General features: G+C 37.9%; 1 protein-coding gene across 3 annotated transcripts in view; it reads left to right on the top strand.

Annotated features, from left to right (window-relative positions):
- LOC120764949 (WD repeat-containing protein 44-like) overlaps nucleotides 1–19,197 on the top strand; it is a 31,956-nt gene that overhangs the window by 3,005 nt on the left and 9,754 nt on the right. For 2 of the 3 annotated variants that reach the window (XM_040089127.2, XM_040089128.2), the window contains exons 2-15: nucleotides 5,717–5,750; nucleotides 8,200–8,274; nucleotides 8,766–9,396; nucleotides 9,990–10,120; nucleotides 10,211–10,303; nucleotides 11,229–11,365; nucleotides 12,370–12,453; nucleotides 12,778–12,884; nucleotides 13,852–14,003; nucleotides 15,395–15,533; nucleotides 15,629–15,693; nucleotides 16,931–17,044; nucleotides 17,836–17,958; nucleotides 18,868–19,059. In XM_040089127.2, the coding sequence (XP_039945061.1) occupies nucleotides 5,717–5,750; nucleotides 8,200–8,274; nucleotides 8,766–9,396; nucleotides 9,990–10,120; nucleotides 10,211–10,303; nucleotides 11,229–11,365; nucleotides 12,370–12,453; nucleotides 12,778–12,884; nucleotides 13,852–14,003; nucleotides 15,395–15,533; nucleotides 15,629–15,693; nucleotides 16,931–17,044; nucleotides 17,836–17,958; nucleotides 18,868–19,059 (2,077 nt within the window). Of the gene's footprint in view, nucleotides 1–5,716; nucleotides 5,751–8,199; nucleotides 8,275–8,765; nucleotides 9,397–9,989; nucleotides 10,121–10,210; nucleotides 10,304–11,228; nucleotides 11,366–12,369; nucleotides 12,454–12,777; nucleotides 12,885–13,851; nucleotides 14,004–15,394; nucleotides 15,534–15,628; nucleotides 15,694–16,930; nucleotides 17,045–17,835; nucleotides 17,959–18,867; nucleotides 19,060–19,197 lie in introns of those variants that run through there. The other variant, XM_040089129.2, reaches the window with a different exon arrangement.

The following is a 19,197-nucleotide window of genomic DNA, read 5'->3' on the forward strand; positions in this document are numbered from 1 at the left end:
TTTCCTGAAGAATCTAGTGTTCCTCTGTGTAGGAAGACAGATAAGGTTAAGTTGTGCCTCATTGACATGTGGGAGATGCTTAGTACAACTTTTGTGTGTGTATTTTAGCCAACGTGCAAAGCTGATCATGGCAGCAAATAGATGGAGTGTGAAGTTCAGTTCTGCAGATGCATTTCTGCACTCAGTTTGCTGAAGCTTCTGCACAGGAGCTTCCCCAGGGCAGCCCAGACCATGCATTGCAGCAGTGAATCTCTTGTAGGTTTGAAGGTGTGACTGCCATGGAGAGCTGCAGCAGGAGTAATTAAAGCTTCCAGGGAAGCACAGGTTAGAGGGAACATCATGTGCAGGACAGCAGCAAATGCAGTTCCTGGGCTGGCTGTTGAACCTGTATGTTCTGTACAGGGCACAGCCACTGTGTGTGCACTGCAAACCTCTTCCCATCTGCTTGCTAGCACACCTGTTGTATAACAATGGATCCTCCCAGGAAGGCAGGCACTGTTGGTTTGGGATTTGCCCAAGGCCAGTATTCACATTGGTTTTTGTTTGAAGGGCTGAATGTTTTTGTTTTTGTCACAAAACAACAACATGTTGAAAATGTGAAGCCCGCTTCAAACAGGTGCTAGGCTGGAGCTACCTGATGGTAAGAATGGGAACTTCCTGTGGTCTGGTCACTATCAGGATGAATTTGATAGTGGGATAAACAATTAAAAAAAAAAAAAGTTTCTCTGTGAGTTTGACTTTCAGACTAATCAGACATCTGTTTGTGCAGGTGAAATGGGATATTTCTTTAAATTATTTTTAATCTTTGTAGATAACCTTGAAGCCTTCCTTTGTTAAACTGATATAAAAGTGGTATCATGTAAGATAATTTAGAAGCTATGTGAAATGCAGTCTAGAAGATGTGTTGCTATCAGTTTATAAATCCCACTTTTTAGTAAAGTTCATACCAGATTAGTTTTTGCCTTATGTTTTCTGTGGCATGTCAGTTTTCATGTGCTGCCTGACCTTTCAAAGCCAAATCAATATTTGATCTTTGTGTTGATCTTATGTAAATATTTTCAGACACTTTTGCCACTGTATATACTTTTTTAAAAAATGCAAGGATTTCATACACTGCATCCAGAGAACTAATGGGCTTAAAGTAAAAATGGGGCATGGAGAAGGCTGTAACTTCAGGTGGTTGGGAAGACAACCATTCCATAGTCATGTTGAACTACAAAAGATTTCAGTTACTGAGCTGGCTGACTTTGTGTAAACAAGCAGTAACTGCTCAGGACTCAGGGAGGGATGGTGCTGACAGACACAGCTTGTCTTCTCAGGCAAACCACTGAACTTACCTGGCTGTATTACAAACTGATCTGAAAGTGGAATTTTTGCCAAACATATTGTGGAAGCTTTGCAGTATTTTAAAAGTGTGTAAATTCCATGGTAAAGCTTCTCCTTAATTGTGTGTGTGGGTTATGTCAAGCTATCAGCATGATGTTATGTTCTACACCTGCTAGTTCTCTAACCCTTATCACTCAAGCACCTGTTTCCCAAGGTAGCTGAGTAGCCTGAGAGTGGAAAGTAACATCTGGTTTTGTTTGTGCAGATTTTCTGCAAAACTAATTAGCTAAGGAAATCTGAAACAGTAGCAATGTCTTTTGAACCTCCTATTTCGTGTAACCAGCATAGAAATGTACTGTAAGTGAGGGGCTAATTAGTGGGAAGTGTCACAGTAGAAAACTGAAATATCTATTTGCAGTTGAGGGATTTGTTTTATTTAGGTTGTCAAGTCTAAGCAGTGTCTTGTAAAATAGGACCCTGGCTGAAGCTTAGGCATTAATGTTGTAATTATAAATATATTTCATTGTTAAAGTCATCACATGGATTTAATGAACTGTGACATTTCTGCCACTCCTAAGGAAATCCAAGAGTTGATAGAGGAACTGAAAATGTTTTAGTAACCAGAAATCCCACACAGGTTGTGGCCTTTCCCAGCAATGTATTTTGCGAGACAAAAAATGTTCTTGTTTTTCTGGTCAAAATATTAATTTTTCTCTTTTTCCACATTGGGGTTAGAACTTTCCAGGAGGATTATACCTCAAAACAGTGTCACAGGTATTGTGCACCTGAAGTTAGTATTTGGACAGAAGCATCTCAGTGTAACACATTAAATTAGCTGCAATGATAGAGTTTTTATTTCTTGTTTACTTAGCTCTGCTGTATAAATGGGATCTTTGCTTTTTGTGATTAAATGCTTCCAGATGGTAAAAAGAAGAGCTGAAATTCTTAAAAAAACAGATGGAAATAGTTGTGGGCTTTTTCAGGAAGTATTGTTCCTTAAAACGATTTTGGAGGCTGTCTTGGATTATGTAACCTAAAAATGTGTATTCTATTTCATCTGTTGAAAGCTGTTTTTTGGGAGATGTGTTATCCTTTTGACTCCAGGGAGGAGGAGGGCAGATGCCTTCTGATAATGGCCCAGCCATTAAAACCAGGTGGGGCAGTGTTTCTTATCTCTTTCACCACCCCTCCATCCTCCAGGGGGACATCTTCTGATAATGGGTAATTAGGGCCCACCAATGACATGACACATTCCATCATCCCATTGTGAGATGCTGCACCCAGTGGGGGGGGAGCCAGCTGTTCCTAGCTAGATAAAAACCGGGGCTGATGGACACAAGGTATCCTGTTTTTCCACTGGATTCCCAGAGGAAGACCGGACCCATCTCGTCACCACTGGACTTTCTACAGGACCATCTCTACTCCACAGAACCACATCTGTTACTCCAGGAGGACTTATTTGGACTGCTTCCAACACCCTGATCACCAGGGTGCCAGGTCATATCCCTGACTCTGTCAGGCTTTTTCCAGGATTTTTGTTTGCTTCCTTGTTTTTTTGTTGGTGGGTTTTGTTTGGTTTTTTTTTTCTTTGTTTTTTTTTTTTTTTTAGTATTCCTAGTAAAGAACTGTTAGTCCTATTTCCCATATCTTTTCCTGAAAGTCCCTAATTGCAAAATTATAATAATTTGGAGGGAAGGGGGTTTACATTCTCCATTCCAAGGGAGTCCCTAGCTTTCCTTAGCAGACAACTGTCTTTCAAAACCAAGAGAGGCAGGAAGGACAAATGAGCCTGAGATCTTGATATTTGTCTGTACTGCTTGGTGCCAAGTGATACTTGGGGTTCAGAGTGTCACTGATCTTGGTTGTCAGCTGGGATATGTGTGCAATCCAGGTAGTTCATTTGGTAGTAAGCTTTTAGGGAATTAATCTGTAACTTTGTCTTTGCTTGTGACTGACAAACTGATAAAATCATAGAACAATTCAGGGTGGAAGAAGCCTGGAAAAATAATTTAGTCCTTTCCTTTATGTATCAGTAAGATTCTGTAGTCAGAGTAAGCAGTGTGACTCAATATTTAAATATCTTCCAGAATTCTGAAGGTCTTGTAGAAGATATAAGTTCAGGATATAATAAGAGCTGACCATCCACTAATTGAATTGACTTGACAAGAAGTAATTATTTTATACCATTACCCCTAAGCTTGTTCTTTCATGTAATTAGTGTAACGAGAGGTGGTATGTGAGTGGTTGCTGTTGCAAAGTCACTGTTTCAAAGTGTGTATTTTGGGAAGTAGTGCACACCGGTTCCTTCCTGTTACAAAGCATTTTGTCACTATTTATACCAAATGTCCTGATTAGAAACAAGATCTTAGGTTTGCTACAGAGTCTGAAGGGCAGAGTGGCTGTGGTAGTGCCAACTCTATGGATCAGAATTCGGGCACTTGATTTGGATGGTACTGCAGTGTTTGTGCTTCTGCTTTCTGAGTTGTCATGGGTTAGTACAGTTTGGTTTTTTAGTTATAGAGGAATGTAGAATGATTTTCCGGGTCAGGACCTGGGAATTGCTTTAGAAAAGACAGGGACCTATCAGAGGGCTAGTTAGAATATTGGCATTTGTTTTGACCACTGAAAATTGTTGGCTACGACTTTGGGAAGTACCATATAAAACCCCTTGATTTCCTGTAGGTGGGCTTTTTCCTTCTGTCCTTTGACCAGAGAGAGACAGGTAACATCGAGTTGGGCCTGCTGCTCCCCCCTTTTTGGGGGGGAGCTGGCCTGAGGCCTGGCCGGATTCTATCGGCTCCCGGGTGTGGGGGGGGAAGGAGAGGTTGCTGCTTTACAACAACTACTTTCTCCAAACTTCCTGGAACAGGGAGAGATCTCTGCCGGGCCCCTGATAAGAGCTATAGGCACCATTTAGGCTGAGGCCACCCCGATTTACACCGAGGGGTGGGCTGAGAAGGCATTTATGATCCTGCCTAGGTTTTTTTGTGATTCTGGACTGCCTGGGTGCTCTGATCTCTGATGTTTCTGTGTGAGTTCTTCCTCCCTCACCAGTGCAGCCTTGAACATCTAATACCAAGAGCTACCTCGGGAGAGAAAAAGACTCTGGGCAAATTTAACCCTTTCCTGGCAACATGAAGCTTCCACAGCTTGGCCCTTCTCTGAGAGAGAAAAGAAAGGGACAGAGTGAACATAAAGAAAAAAACAGCATAAAGTCAGTGGAGTGAGAGTGAAAAGACTATTAGGACAGAAGGTTGAAGAGTTGGTTGTTCCATTCTTATTTAAGCCATGGAAATGAACTCTATATTTAGATCATTCCTTTAAATCATGAAAAAGATAATCATTTGGAAAGATGATTGTTTAGATTTGTGTGTAGATTTGAGAAAAAGTGTTTGTGATGGACTAAGTAATATTAATCCTATAAGATGCTTAAACAAAGATAGAGATGAGAAGCCCTCTGCGCCAGTGAAGAAGTGAGAAGATATCTCTGTACCTTGAGATGGAGAATCCTTTGCTTTTGGAGTTATTCCTGTTTAAAAGGTGACACCCCAGTATGGAAAAGTCTAAGACCCATGACCCATAAGCAGCTTGGGAACATGCTAATGGGAGGGGTCACAAAAGCAAGTTTCTCCGGGTGGCTGGTTTTGTGACAGTTTAAAAAAAACCCACAAGAGAACTGTTCTAAGTTGTCAGTGAAATCCATGACTCTAAGAGAGACTCTTCCCCTAATGAATTGATGAAAGACTATTGTCAGAGTGAAACTGACTGAAAATTACAAGTTTTGTCTCTTTATGTTGTTTTGTAAAAAAGTGAACAGTTTGTAAGAGGAGGGAAAAGTGTTTTTGGAGTTTCATTCTGTTTTGTTTTACTTTTTTTCCCCCAACTTTCTTTTTCTATTCTTTTAGTGTGTGTTAATAAAACTATTTGTTCATTTTTAAGGTTGAGCCTGCTTTGTTTTTCTCCTAGTCTCTCTCCCACAGAAAAAGAGTACTAAGACCAGAATTTAGTAAACGTGAAACCACTACATGAGTTTTTGTTTCTTTAATGTCCACCCAATGCTTGGCATACACATGCGTATTTTAAAATCTCTGTAATGCAAAATGTTTTTAGTTTTGTACTCGTAGTAACATCTTTTTATTAGAAAGGGGTGATAGAAAGGTGATTTGTAGAAGATTCTTCTGATAAACTCTCAGAGTTTGTAGAAACTCTGGATCTGTGTGTGGTATAGAGTAGGGAACTTGTATACAAGTGATGTGAAAAACATTCACTTTGTTCCTCATCTAAATTATCAAGTATACAGTTCCTGCAAAGGAAGGCTGTGTTATAGACTGTTTAAAACAAAGCTTACTGTCTTTGAACTCTACCTAAGTCTATCTTCTCTTTCTAACAGGTCACCAACAAAAATTGGAACCCATGTAGTAAAGGTGAGTTTCTTCTTAAAATCAATCAAGCGCTTGTTGATGATCACAGGGTTGAGTATTTCCACCTAATGTAGATGTGCCCTGGCATCTGCACACAGAGGAAATTATAGACTTTCCTTGTTGTAGGTAGCAATTGTGCTTGTCTTGAAATTCCAGCTTTCATTTTATTTAGGGTATGTTACAGTGTCTCATTTTATTCTGAAATGTGTATGTGCAATTTAATTAAGCTGTATGTGATTATTAAACTGCCCTCTTTCAACTGATTTGTGAGTAGTAAGCAAGCCTCTGTAGCCACCTGGGTTTTTGGTCCTGATTTATATGACATAGTTGATTGTGCTCTCTTCTGTCTCCAAAATAAGAAAAATCTTAATGTTTGTACTTCAGAAGCCTCCCCTCTAGGATATGTGAAGATAAACACTATATTTAGCTTAATGAGACAGCACTGCCACTTCCCATGCAGGTAACTGGTATTCTATGCATAGTGACAGCACAGCTGAATCCAGCACACAGTGAATAGGTGAGGAGCTGAAACCTTGTGCAAATAACACTCATTTCCTGGTCTCAGAAAGGCCAAAGGTGGTGCTGTACAACACTTCTGCCTAATGAAGGCTTGTATTTTTGTCTGCAAAGTGTTGGGAAATCCTAGTGAAGCTGGTGTTTCTGAGCTGTCAGCAGTACTCTGCTCTGAATCAATAGTATTTTAACAGTGATACTGAATCTTGCTATACCTCTTAGGGAACAGGGCCTTATTCCCCATTTTGTGTTCTATTTGATGTCCCTTTAATAATTAAATATTACATGTGTAAGCCTTTCAAGCAATGTTGTTTTATCATTCTCTCTAAACTCTGTGCAATCAATGAACTTCAAAACTAACTTTAATGTCTTCATGAATTATTAGCTATGAAGTTCTCTATGTTGCTATTAGATTTTTTAATTTTTTGAAGTATCTTCCTGAATCACTTGTTCAAAGCTAAATATCTGAAGGTGGAAAGAGTAGTAGCTTCTCTGCTTGGTATCATATCAGTTCAGTGAATGTGTGACTAATGGTATTGTTTGTCTTGGAATGGGTAAGAAATATTTTCCTAAGTCCAAAGTTTAATAGGTGTGTGAGTTTAATGTCAACAGAATTGGAAATTAATATAATGAGCTTCTGTAGGCACTGATTACACTTAAGTGCTTAAGTCATCATACGATTGAAGATAGATTTTAATAATAAAGTAAAGTAGAGCTTGCATTTAGAGTAGAAACACTTTGTGGCAGGAGGGGAAGGGAGTGGAGAGGGAGGAAGAAATTTTTCTGTAGTTGCAGCTGTCTTTGCACAATATGCCATTTCTTTAGGTCAGAACATTCCAAGATGGATGTCAGCAAGAGTTTGGGGCAGGGAGGAGTTTCAAATGTAATATGTTGGATGCTCTGGAGGTTCTGTTTGGTTGTTTGAGAATCTAGACAAAGTCTAAGGAGAAATTTCTTAAATATCTGTACTAGACAGTCCCTCTAAATAAAAAACCAGGGACAAATGATTGAAAATACCATGTTCTAGCTGGCTCTGCTTTGAGGGCTACTTACTGGATCTCTGCAGATCCCTTCCAATGTTAAGCATTCCATCAGATTGCACTTTAGATATTGCTGATATATGTGCTTATGGACACTGTGATGTTGTGGCCTTTCATTGGGCTAGATGGTCTTTAAAGGGTTTTTTTTTCCTAACCCATACTCTTTAGGATTCTAATAATTCACGTTCAAGAGAAGGTGTGTGATGAAGCTCTTACTGGTCTGTATCACCTGAGGTTAAAGCAGTATCCTATGGTATAAACTATTTGTGGTTCTGAACCTAAATTTTTGCAGGAATTGATTAAAATATTTACTCACAAATAGAATATTATCAGTTCAGCTTATTTGGATTTTGGAAGGATCTGCATGAAGATGACTGATGGCTAAAATATACAATGTGCACTAGGAATAATTGTAGAATGTAAGATTCCATGTTAGAACCTCAGAAGCATATTTGTGACCACTTGATAGAGCTGCCCGCCTTAATTTGGAAATTTCTAAATAATTTCTACTATATGTGGCTATTATACAGTTCTTGCATCCTTTCCTAAAAGCCAATAAAGAAAAGAGAAAATATTTTAATATGGAATTTCCTTGCTGCAGATTATTACGTGTTTGTTTTTCTAAACTTCATGCTGCCTTCAGTTTGATTTTAGTTGAGGTTGCAGCCTCTCATATATAACTGCCTTTTTTGTTGCATAGTGTGCAGCCTTTCTGTGCATGACTCTGAAATAATACTTGTGTACTGAGAATTACTGTTTAAACATCTGACAGCAGTAATCTGTGAAAATGTGTCAGATTTCTTGTCCTTTATGCTTTTTAATTTTTTGGAGCTATATTTTTGTTAGATCATCTTACTGAAGAAGTTAGTACCACTGTCTTATGAGTTTTTCTTCTGTAGGATATGGACAATAAACTACACAAAGCTGGAAATGAAACATTTGTACGAGAAATGAAACAAGATGATTCAAAAGAGGTTAGTTAAATATTGCTTTGAGCTTCCAGCATCACACTAAAAATATTAAATAATTTAATGATCAATATTTATCCTGAAATTACCATAGGTTAGAATTAGTTCTTAATGTTAGTAAGAATGTTCCTCTAAAGGGTAAAAATCAAATGAAGTGTTCTAAAAACATATTTAGGATTCACCAGTTTTGAATTATTTGTATAATTTAAAGGATCATATTTAACAGTACATGAGAACTCTGAAGAGTTAACAGCTTTTGTTTCCTAACTTTCTCTTCAACTATATTAAAGACTGGAAATTAGTTACTTTGTTTTGTCTTTTGAATATGCCCATTTCTGCACCAGGGTTCTGGTCTCCTTTTTAAACAAAATGCACTTTCTATATAAAACAACTCTTCAGTGGAAGACTTCTTGTGGGTATTGTGCAGGCTGACTGGTTTGTGTACCCAGGAATTGCCTGCTGGTGTCTGGTAGAATGGTTTGGTTTTGTTTCTCTAGATTATTGACAGTATTATAGAAGAAAGCCAGAAGGCCCAACAACTAGAGGATGATTCTTTAGCTTCTAGAGGAAAGGAATTTACTCTTCCAACTTCAGATGCAAATTCTTGGATTTCTGGAGCAGGTATCATTAGTGATATCCCAGAAGTACTAGTTACTAAAATGCCATTACCAGAAGACACTAGAGAACCAGAGGATCAGAGTGTGTGTAAGGATGCTGAATTGGAGTCTGGGAAGCTTTTGTTTAGTTCTGACCAACAGGAATCTCATAAACTAACAAAAATAACAAATGCAACTGACCATAAAATGGATGAAACTGAAGCACAAGGAGAAACATCAAAAAAAGAGCACATAACAGACAAGAAAGAGGCAAATACTTTGGAAAAAGTGGCTTCAGATTTATCTGCCAAAGACCTTTCTACAACAGAAGAAATGCCCCCAGCAAAACCACCAAGGCAGCTGACTGTAGAGCCTGACATAGTTTCGAGCACAAAGAAGCCTGTCCCAGCCCGGCCCCCGCCTCCCACGAATGTTCCTCCCCCAAGACCACCCCCTCCTGCACGGCCAGCTCCACCTCCCCGGAAGAAGAAGAGTGAACTGGATTTTGAAGTACAAAAACCTGTTTTAGAAGGCAAGTATTCTATATTAGATGGGTTTACTTATCTACAGGGTTACTATATTTTGTGTTTTGAATGAAGGATCATTCAGTCCTGTGATTTAGTTTAGGTGATGGGTAAAAAATCCTTCAACAGTCTTAGCTTATTACAATGAAGTAATACCTTTCTGCTTTAGAAGTTTTCCTCATTCATATCCTTTCTTGTAAAGTAAGACTTCCTACTAAAATAGCTGTAGCTATAGCAAGAAGAAGTTGACTCATCAATACATAAGCTTAAAAACAGTTACTTCAAATAAAATGTGTGGTCTGTATTTGCATAGAAATGTAAGTCAAGGTGTGGACTCAGGTCTTATGAAAATACGTAGTCCTGGGTTACTAGAGAAATTACTATTAAAAAGAAGTTAATAAAACTTAAGAGGCCTAGTTGTGAAATCATGCCTGAACCTACAACAGTATATGAAATACATAATTGTAAGTTAGATTTGGTGGCAGTTAATCATTAAAAAATACCAAACTGGTCAGAAAGGGTGTTCAGGCCTGTAACTGATGTTAGGATTTGATGCCTATGGCAAGTGTTATGCTCTTCTTTCTAATAAATCTCTTTTCAGTTTCTCGAGACAGCTTCACAGCTGGTGGTCTTTTAACTTCAAGTTCAGTGACAGAGGGTGTGCCCAAAGATTCGCAGCCTTCCTTGGATTTGGCCAGTGCAACTAGTGGAGATAGAATCGTCACTGCACAGGTATTGGGAAATGATTGTATGTTTGGTAACTGTAACATTTTCCATTGCTTCAGTGTTACAGTAATGTAATCTATGTTTGCACAATTTCAGGAAAATGGGAAAGCAGCTGACAGCCAAACAACAAATGAAGTACTTGGACCACAAAGACCCAGGTCTAACTCTGGCAGAGAGCTCACAGATGAGGTATCAATGGCTGTGGTCTGTACATGGTACACCTTTGTGCTTGCTTTCCCTGTCTGTTAAATGAATTGTTGTAGTCACAGGTTGTGTCCTTGTTCTCTGAACCACTCCATGATGTCACCAGGAAGGGAAATAGGAGTGATGGCACAGCTGGTTTTGTCCACCTAAGAACCTTGTGTCCCAAGTCACGTGTGGCATTAGCCTTTGGAAGTGTGAGTTGTAACAGACCTGAAATGCCATCAAGTTTGTGTTGGTAGCTATGCAAACACATCAAAGAATTTTCATGGGAGGGAACACCAGCAAACCTGGCATTTTGTCATGTGTCTAAAAGGGGGAGGAGTCAGCAATAGGAAAATTATCTTCCTCATACTAAAAAATAGTTTCTTCAGTTAATAATTCCACTAATCCTGATGATATTTGGCTTTTGTAAGTTTTCATTCGTGTCTATCACTGTATAGCTTTTTTTAACTGTTGCTGAACCTATGTAAGCATTCATGAGATAATCCAAATAAACCTTTTCCTTTGTGGTGCTAGTCAGTTCTAAATTCCTTTCCTCTATGTTAAGTTTGCCTTTGGCTAAACCTAACATACAGCAGCTGGAGTAGGAAAGGGGAAGACTGCAATGTCTTTTAAGTACATATTATATTTGATATTAGCATGAAAGGTGTCAGGCAGTGGTTGATGTCTCTATAGGTGCATTTTTGATTTATGAAATTGAAGCTTGTGGTATGTAACTGTCCATCTTTGTCTAGTGGTTGATAATGTTTGCACTAACATGCTAATTTAAGCTTAGTCTTTGTAAAATAAATATATAGTGAGCTACAGAACTTCCCATTAAAATAAGTAATTTGTAAGTCTTCATCTGTTTTGCTCTAGGTTTTCAAGTCTAATCAAGTTCTCTCCATTTCACATCTTATTTTTTCCATAGGAAATTCTAGCAAGTGTAATGATAAAAAACCTTGATACAGGTGAAGAAATACCTCTGAGTTTGGCAGAAGAAAAGTTGCCAGCAGGCATTAATCCCCTGACTTTGCATATCATGAGGAGAACTAAAGAATACGTCAGGTATGAATCATGAGAGCTTTCAGCTCATAAGATGCTGTTGCTCTTACAGTTTTTACATAAACAGAAGCTGCTTATATGCAGGTAAAAAGAGCCCCAATCCATCTGTCTGACTAATCTGAGCTAATTCTCAATGAGCCAGGCTCCTTATCAACTTCTCTCAAGTTTACTAAAAATTGATGATATTGCTGGAACTTGACAAGCAAGTACATCTGAAAATCCACTGATCCCCAGTTAGCCTTTGATGTACTAAATGTCATTTCTATGCTGAATTAAACAGTTTACGTTCAAGTACTAGATGTTGTTCATGCCACCACCTCCTTTAGTTTTTTCAGTGTTTCCATAGGAGACTTCCTCTGAAGATCTGTTGTCATTAGTACAGCTGACCGCTTTGTGGTTTACCTGTTCTTAATAGAGCTTTAGCTCCTTCTAATATGTAAAATGGAGTCTTTTTGCAATCTTTGATAGAAAAAGACACGTGCTTAATGATCAGAAAACTGTGTCAGTCTAGATGTTCTTTTCAAAGGCCTATATTAATTTATGATCAGACAATTTCTAGGTTTTTTGCATTGATATATTATTGAAAAGCTCACTTCTCTAGAACTCTTTTGTGAAAAAACTTCTATTTCAGAATTAATAACTTTTAATTTATGTGATCTGTAAAAAGCAAGGTATGAGAACAAAGTGACATGTTACCAGTTCCTAGTAATTTAATGTATTTTGTCTGCTCTTAGCTTTCAAAGTGTCACTATAAGCTTAAGTTTGAAATTTGTGGCAGGGAATAATATATCTTTGGCACCTGCAGAGTGTCTGCAGCTTTAGTATCAAGGTATCTAAGAACTGAAAAACCTGTTTATTATGTGATTAAAATAATGTCCATGTTTTTCCAATGTGTTACATAGAGGAATAAAGATGGATCCTAAAATGCAGAGCCTACTTTACTAATGTTTCACTCAATTTAGATTCATTATGATATCCCATTAAAAAATCACTTCTGTATTTCCTAGTAATGATGCAGCACAGTCTGATGATGAAGACAAAATGCAGACACAGCAAACTGACACCGATGGAGGGAGGTTAAAACAGAAAACGTAAGATGTTGTTTTATGTTTTTCCTTTCCCTAGAAAGAAAAAACAGATTTTATTTTTCTAAGCTGAAGCTTCCCTTCTGACTCCTGAACAAGTTACCTTTTAAGTAATCACTTTACAAGTGATACCTGATTTTACATAAGCCTGTAGCTCTGTGGTTGAACTGAAGATTGCATGACAGCTGTCAAATTTACTGCTTATTTTAAGAAGCAGAAATGAAAACCAATAAGATTTCATTTCAAATCAAAATTATTGATTCATAGTAGTAAAAAAAAAAAAGAGAATTTTCCATTATTATGTGTTGAAAAGGTACCCTTGCTTTTAAGGACTCAACTGAAGAAGTTCCTTGGCAAATCTGTAAAGAAAGCAAAGCACCTTGCTGAAGAATATGGTGAACGTGCTGTAAATAAGGTTAAGAGTGTTCGAGATGAAGGTAAATGACACTCAATCCTTTTTTTCTTTTTTTAATAGGATAGTTGGTTTATCCTTGTGCTTTTAGGAATTAAAGCTGGCAGAGGAACATACACTGCTGCATTCTACCACTGTTCTACAGTTGGTGGTACGATATTTTTAGAGTTGAACCTTGTAGCTTAGTAGGCATTTTGAGATGACCAGGTTACAAGGATAAATTCTTGTAAAGTAATAGTTAAGAGACCTTTTCAACTAAACCAGCTTAATACTCTGATTTTTTGTTGCGCTTGTTAGAAAGAGGTTTTGATATCAAAATGTAAACATTTTTGGGAAGTTATTCCAACAAAGGTAGAAGTGGGGATTATCTTCATTACTTTAGTAAATCAGATTTTTTTCTGGCAACCAGTGCCACAATTAGAATTCTCATATAGCTTGAGCTCCTGTTAGATTTCCCAACTAGAACTGAATTTTTCCCTTCTTGTTTCATCAGTGTATCTTTCAGACAGACTTCTAGTGCTGCAGCAAGGTGGTGTAACCACAGCCTGAGATAAGTGCCATGGAACTGCTGCACTTCAGTGTCTTGTGTTGCCACTGGCTGTTGGCCACAGTTCTTTTGCAATTCTTATACTTCATGGGCAAATCACCAGGCCATTTCAGTGTATTCAGAGAGAAGAAACAAATAGCCTCGTTTTCAGCACACATTAAACTGACAGAAATCACTAAGTGCAGGATCTGCTGAATGCAAGACAGGTGCCAAGAAAGGGGCACAACAAAAATTGATAGCAGTTCTTATTTTCAGTATTCAGTGTTTGGATTCGCTGTAGCCTAAAATTAATGCAGATGTATTTTTAGACCTTGATGCGATACTGTTCTTATTTTGCTTTAAGATCTTAAAATTGCCTAATTCAAGACTAATCTGCAACCAAAAAGATTACTAACAGATTAAATGGGTGCTGCAATATGTAGTGCTGAATTTGTGTTCCTCTTAGTCTTTCACACAGATCAAGACGATCCCTCTTCCAGTGATGATGAAGGGATGCCCTATACAAGACCAGTTAAGTTCAAAGCAGCACATGGCTTCAAGGGACCTTATGATTTTGAACAAATTAAAGTTGTTCAGGATCTCAGTGGAGAGCATATGGTAGGTCTCAATTTCCATCTGTGGTTTTGCTGAATCTGTTCAGCCTGAGAGTCAACTTTTCGCTTTCATCTACTTGCCGACCTCCAAAAATGACTGTCAGGCTTATTCTCCGTGAAAAGCTTCATTCTGGAAAATAATAGTCTGGCAAAAAAATGAAAACTTGGGTGGTTTGACCAGATCTTCAGGGGATAAAAAGCATGTAGATTCCTAGGCATCAGGGATTCTCCTGAGCTCTCCTTTGAAGAGTTATGGCATTAAGTGGTATTTGGTTTTTTTTTGTTCCTGCAGTTACAACTTTAGGCTGAAATAGGCTCTTTTCCACTACCAGAACTGAACACAGAGCAGCAAGCTTGACGTGCTCAGCGGTAAATAAATTAGTCTATTAGACAGATGAATGCAAGTATTGAACAGAAATACCTAATAGGTTTTGGAGGCATAAGTCAGGAGAGATTAATAGAGTATATGGATCAAAATGATAAGGTGGAGAGAAACCAGGATAGGATATTTGCAGAGATGCCTGTGGAGAATCAGGCAGAAAAGCTACCTAATTATCACTGTTTTAAGTGTGCATGATTCCCTATGGAGTCTGGAATACATTCTAGTATTCCTGATTTCCCAAACTTCTGCTGACAGCAGATGTCTGACATCTGAAGCAATCCCTTATCTCTAAGTGTTGGGATTAGTGTAATTACCTACAGCAGTCAGTGACCAGAGATTCCAAGCTTTTCATCCACAACTGAACTTTCCATTCCTACTGGTAAGCTGTGTTAGTTTCCATCATGCCAGTATTTGACTTCTTAAACCTAGGAAATTCCTCCAAATTGGTGGAGCTTGATGGAGTCAGATGCCTAGTAGCTCTTTATTCAGTAGCAGGAGGAAAAGGGATACTGCTTGTGTGGTTATGTTTTATTGACTAGTAACTCTTTGGACTTTGCAATGGAGAAAGAATTGTTCTCGTCAGAGGCTTTGCAAAACCCTCATGCCAATTATGAATATTACAAATATATGTAGTACCCATTTTGGTTGCCAGTTGGTGTAACCAATCACAGTTTCTACTTTAAAAAAAGTGTGAACCTCAAGTGCAGCTACAAGTATTTGTTGGTTCTACAAAACAAACAGGAGATTCTGAGTCCATCAGACAACTGTACCAGTCTTATGTGGAATTCTGTGGTAGTACTGACCTCCTATAACTCCTCTCTTGCAGTCATCTGCCCTGTGGGCTTTTTCTTTGAAACTGTTTTTGCATGTGTTGCACAATCCACCAGTCTTAACAATTACTTATCAGTGCTTTGATCTACAGTTTATTTTACTTGTGGTATCTTGTGTACATCTTTTTGGTATGCAGAAAAGCAAGTTTTGTGACTCAAACAGTCATCTCTTTATTTTGACAGGGTGCTGTTTGGACAATGAAATTTTCTCACTGTGGTCGATTACTGGCATCTGCAGGGCAGGACAACGTAGTAAGGATATGGGTTTTAAAGAATGCCTTTGACTATTTCAATAACATGCGCATGAAGTACAACACAGAAGGTATCTCTCTATGCATGGCTAGAGCTCTGAAACAGCAAAAATTCTGAGTATTTGGGAACTTGATGTTGACCATGGTGTTTCTGTCTATGTTCCAGGACGTGTCTCCCCTTCTCCCTCTCAGGAGAGCCTGAATTCTTCCAAGTCTGATACCGATGCAGGGGTAGGTACGCAAGGTATTGAGAGGGGAAGAGATGGTCTGGTTTGTTATCCCAGATCTTCGTTGTTGCTTTATCCAAACACACATTAAGGAGCTCTTGTTTTGTGTCTTTTTGTCAATCTGTCATATCAATAGATGTCTTCAATCAAATACATTAATCCCGTGTACAAGGGGTGCAAGCACATCATTGAATTTAAAGCATTACAAAATCTGCATAGCTGTGCTGCGGCCTCCTGCCAGAGGAGATTGCTGAGTGAATTGCTAAGGAGAAAAACCCTACATAATTGAATTTCCTGTCTTAGTGTTTTATCTCTGACCATTACTTGCAGTTAACGTCTTAACTTGATGTTTTTTCTGAGGAAGGCCAAAGTGAGCAATGGGATTCTCAGAAGCATAATGATACCTGACACATTTAAATTTTTCATATCCATGTAGAAAAAAATGGAACATGACTGAAGAAAAGTATTCAGACACTCTTACTTGTAGTTTCCGGATACTGTAGTAAACCTTGCCTTTAAAATTAATGTATTTAAGGTGGGGGTTTTTTCTATTTTTAGGTTCCAGTAGTGTAAGAAACAGATGACAAAATCAGGGTTTAAGTGAAGATCTTGGCAGTAGTGTTATTTAGCGTGTGTTGTTTTGGCAGAGGGGGAAGCAGGGAGGCCAGCAATCATTCTTTAACTCATGTAAATGAGTGGTCTTGATAAGCCACACACACCAGAAATGTTTTGAGTGGTTGGGTTTGTTTGGGTTAGTTTTTTTCCTGGAGAGGTTTTATATAGGAACTTCTAGAGCTTTTTAAAATTATTATTTTACACCTGTTAATTCTGAACTGGTCTCTTACTAGGAGGTTGTCATTCATGATATGCACTAGAAACTTGGAAACCTGAACTCACAGTTTATATTCTGAAGTGGAACACAATTTTTAAGGTTGATATACTTTGTTCCAAAAGCTTATCTTCAGGTGTTTGCTTAAATTCCTGTCAAACTGATCCCACTGAATAAGAGCTGAAAAATGGAAAATTTAGAACTTCTTAATTTTGCAATTTCAGGATGATGTTTCACAGCCCATTGTACTTGACATTTACTTCAGTTGTTTATTAGTGCAATATTGTTTATTTTAAAGTAGTAGGAGTTGTTCAAATTGTTACTGTCCTTATACTTTTTTTAAGCAGTAAGTGCCTCATTGTTAATTTTTCCAGCTAATATTTGGTAATATTTCTATACATTTCTCTGACAGATTTGCAGTGGAGTTGATGAAGACCCAGATGATAAAAATGCCCCATTTCGTCAACGACCATTTTGCAAATACAAAGGCCACACAGCAGATCTTCTTGATCTTTCCTGGTCTAAAGTAAGGCACCTTAATACAGGCTACACAGTTCTGTGTTTTCCTTGTTTTCTGTTGTCAGTTGCCACTGGAACCATACATTAAACAATATGAAATGATCCTTGAAGTCAAGAGTTTTGTATAGGCAATGTTTTATTCTAGTTGAAATAGTTGGAACAAAATGAGCAACCTTCTTGTGCTTGTGTAATTAAGAGTGGTCTTAAAAAAACCAAACAGACCAGTAACAATTACAGTTGTGTATTCAGTAATGAAAGTAAATTATTTAGAGTGGGAGGATTTTCCATTGGAGCTGTGTGGTTTCTGTTTTATGGTGTTACTGCTTTTCTTGTCTTCAGTATACTTCACTTTTAGTGCAAAGTGTACACGTTTTGAAGTTGCTGAATACATACATCTGTTTTAAAATTAGAGAATTGCCTTGTTTCACATCAGACTTATTCAGATAATTCTCCACATGTGAATGCAGTTGTACTTTTAGGAACACAGTCTGGTTGAAGCATCTCAGGCATCTCTGAAGTCTGTCGTGTCATTTCTTCTCTGAATACTTTAACTACATTCCAAGTATTAATTTTCAGAGATTCTTCCAGATAATTTTCTGTGACCAAGGATCAGTGTACAGCTCTTAAGGAAAGCACCAATCAGTAATAGTAATTTGGATAAACCTTTTTATCTGATAAGCTAAAATGCTGAATTTCGTGGCAGCATAGAAGTTGGTAAGGCTCTACCAATCGAATTGCTTCTGTATTTCCAGTTACTTTCATTTCTGTTAATAACTGTGGAATTCTCTCGTTTCACAGAATTACTTCTTGCTTTCTTCTTCTATGGATAAAACTGTCAGATTATGGCACATATCAAGAAGAGAATGTCTTTGCTGTTTCCAGCATATAGACTTTGTCACTGCTATAGCTTTCCATCCAAGGGTAAGTGTAACTGCCCTCTTACTTCTGGAGAGGTAGAATTTAAATTACAACATTCCACTCCCTTTTTTTAAAATTAAAAAGTAAAATGATTGAATAATAGACTTTGTGCACTTCAAAAATATGCCTCCTGGATAATATTCCAGAACTTTGTGTTCATCTTCATTGAACTTCACTGGGACTGTTCATGGGGTTTAACCATGTGTACATGTGAAGTGGAAAGTGAATAATTGTCTGTTTGCTGTACCATCACAGCTGGTATAGTGTAGAGTAACTTTCTGAAAAATTAGAATTTCCAGTGAGGGACATTGTGATTAAATATTTGTGGGAAAAAAATCATAATTATGAGTTTGAACAGATTGTCCAGAGACCACAGAATCCTCGAGAATTTTTAAAACTTGACAGAATATAACCCACTACAGCCTAATCAAACTTTTGGAACTGTCCTTGCTACAAGCAGGGGAGGTGGATCAGAGACCTCCAGAGATTACTTTCAACTTATTTTTTAAATATACTGTAATCAAGCTTCCTAATATTAATAGAACTCAAGTGGAAGAACAGTGTTTGTCAGTGTTCCCTAAACATACACAACTAGTAGATGTATGGGAAACTATGAAAGGAACTTTCAGGTCCTGGTAAGGTTAGTGTTGAGAGGGTAGAAACTACCTGTGCTAACAGTGAGCAATTTTCTAACCTGAGGTATAACTGCCTGTGTGTAATCTTGTCAAAAACCTGTAAGAATTTGAATTCCATTTTCTACAAATTTCTTAAACGTTTTGATCAGCTCATCTGAGGGCTATTATTTGGGAAATTCTGTAGAGGAGCTGTTTGGAAATGGCGTGGGAAGGTTTTAAGGAAGGTAGAGACATACTTGTAGCACAAGCGGAGATTAAACCTTGTGTGTGTTCTCAGGACGACAGGTACTTTTTAAGTGGTTCATTGGATGGAAAACTCCGACTCTGGAACATTCCTGACAAAAAGGTGGCATTATGGAATGAAGTAGATGGGCAGACAAAGTTGATTACAGCTTCCAACTTCTGTCAGAATGGCAAATATGCAGTCATAGGCACCTACGATGGAAGATGCATCTTTTATGACACAGAGGTAAAAAAACTTGAGACTGAATTTTTTTATGTTAAATAACAAACAAATTTAGAAGTCATGGTTATTTAAATACCAAGAAACAAATGTGTTAGAGCTTGAAGCAAACTAATGTTTTTACAGAATTGTTTCAAATTGGGA

This window comes from Hirundo rustica, chromosome W (genome assembly GCF_015227805.2).
Source record: "Hirundo rustica isolate bHirRus1 chromosome W, bHirRus1.pri.v3, whole genome shotgun sequence".
Classification (NCBI taxonomy): domain Eukaryota; kingdom Metazoa; phylum Chordata; class Aves; order Passeriformes; family Hirundinidae; genus Hirundo; species Hirundo rustica.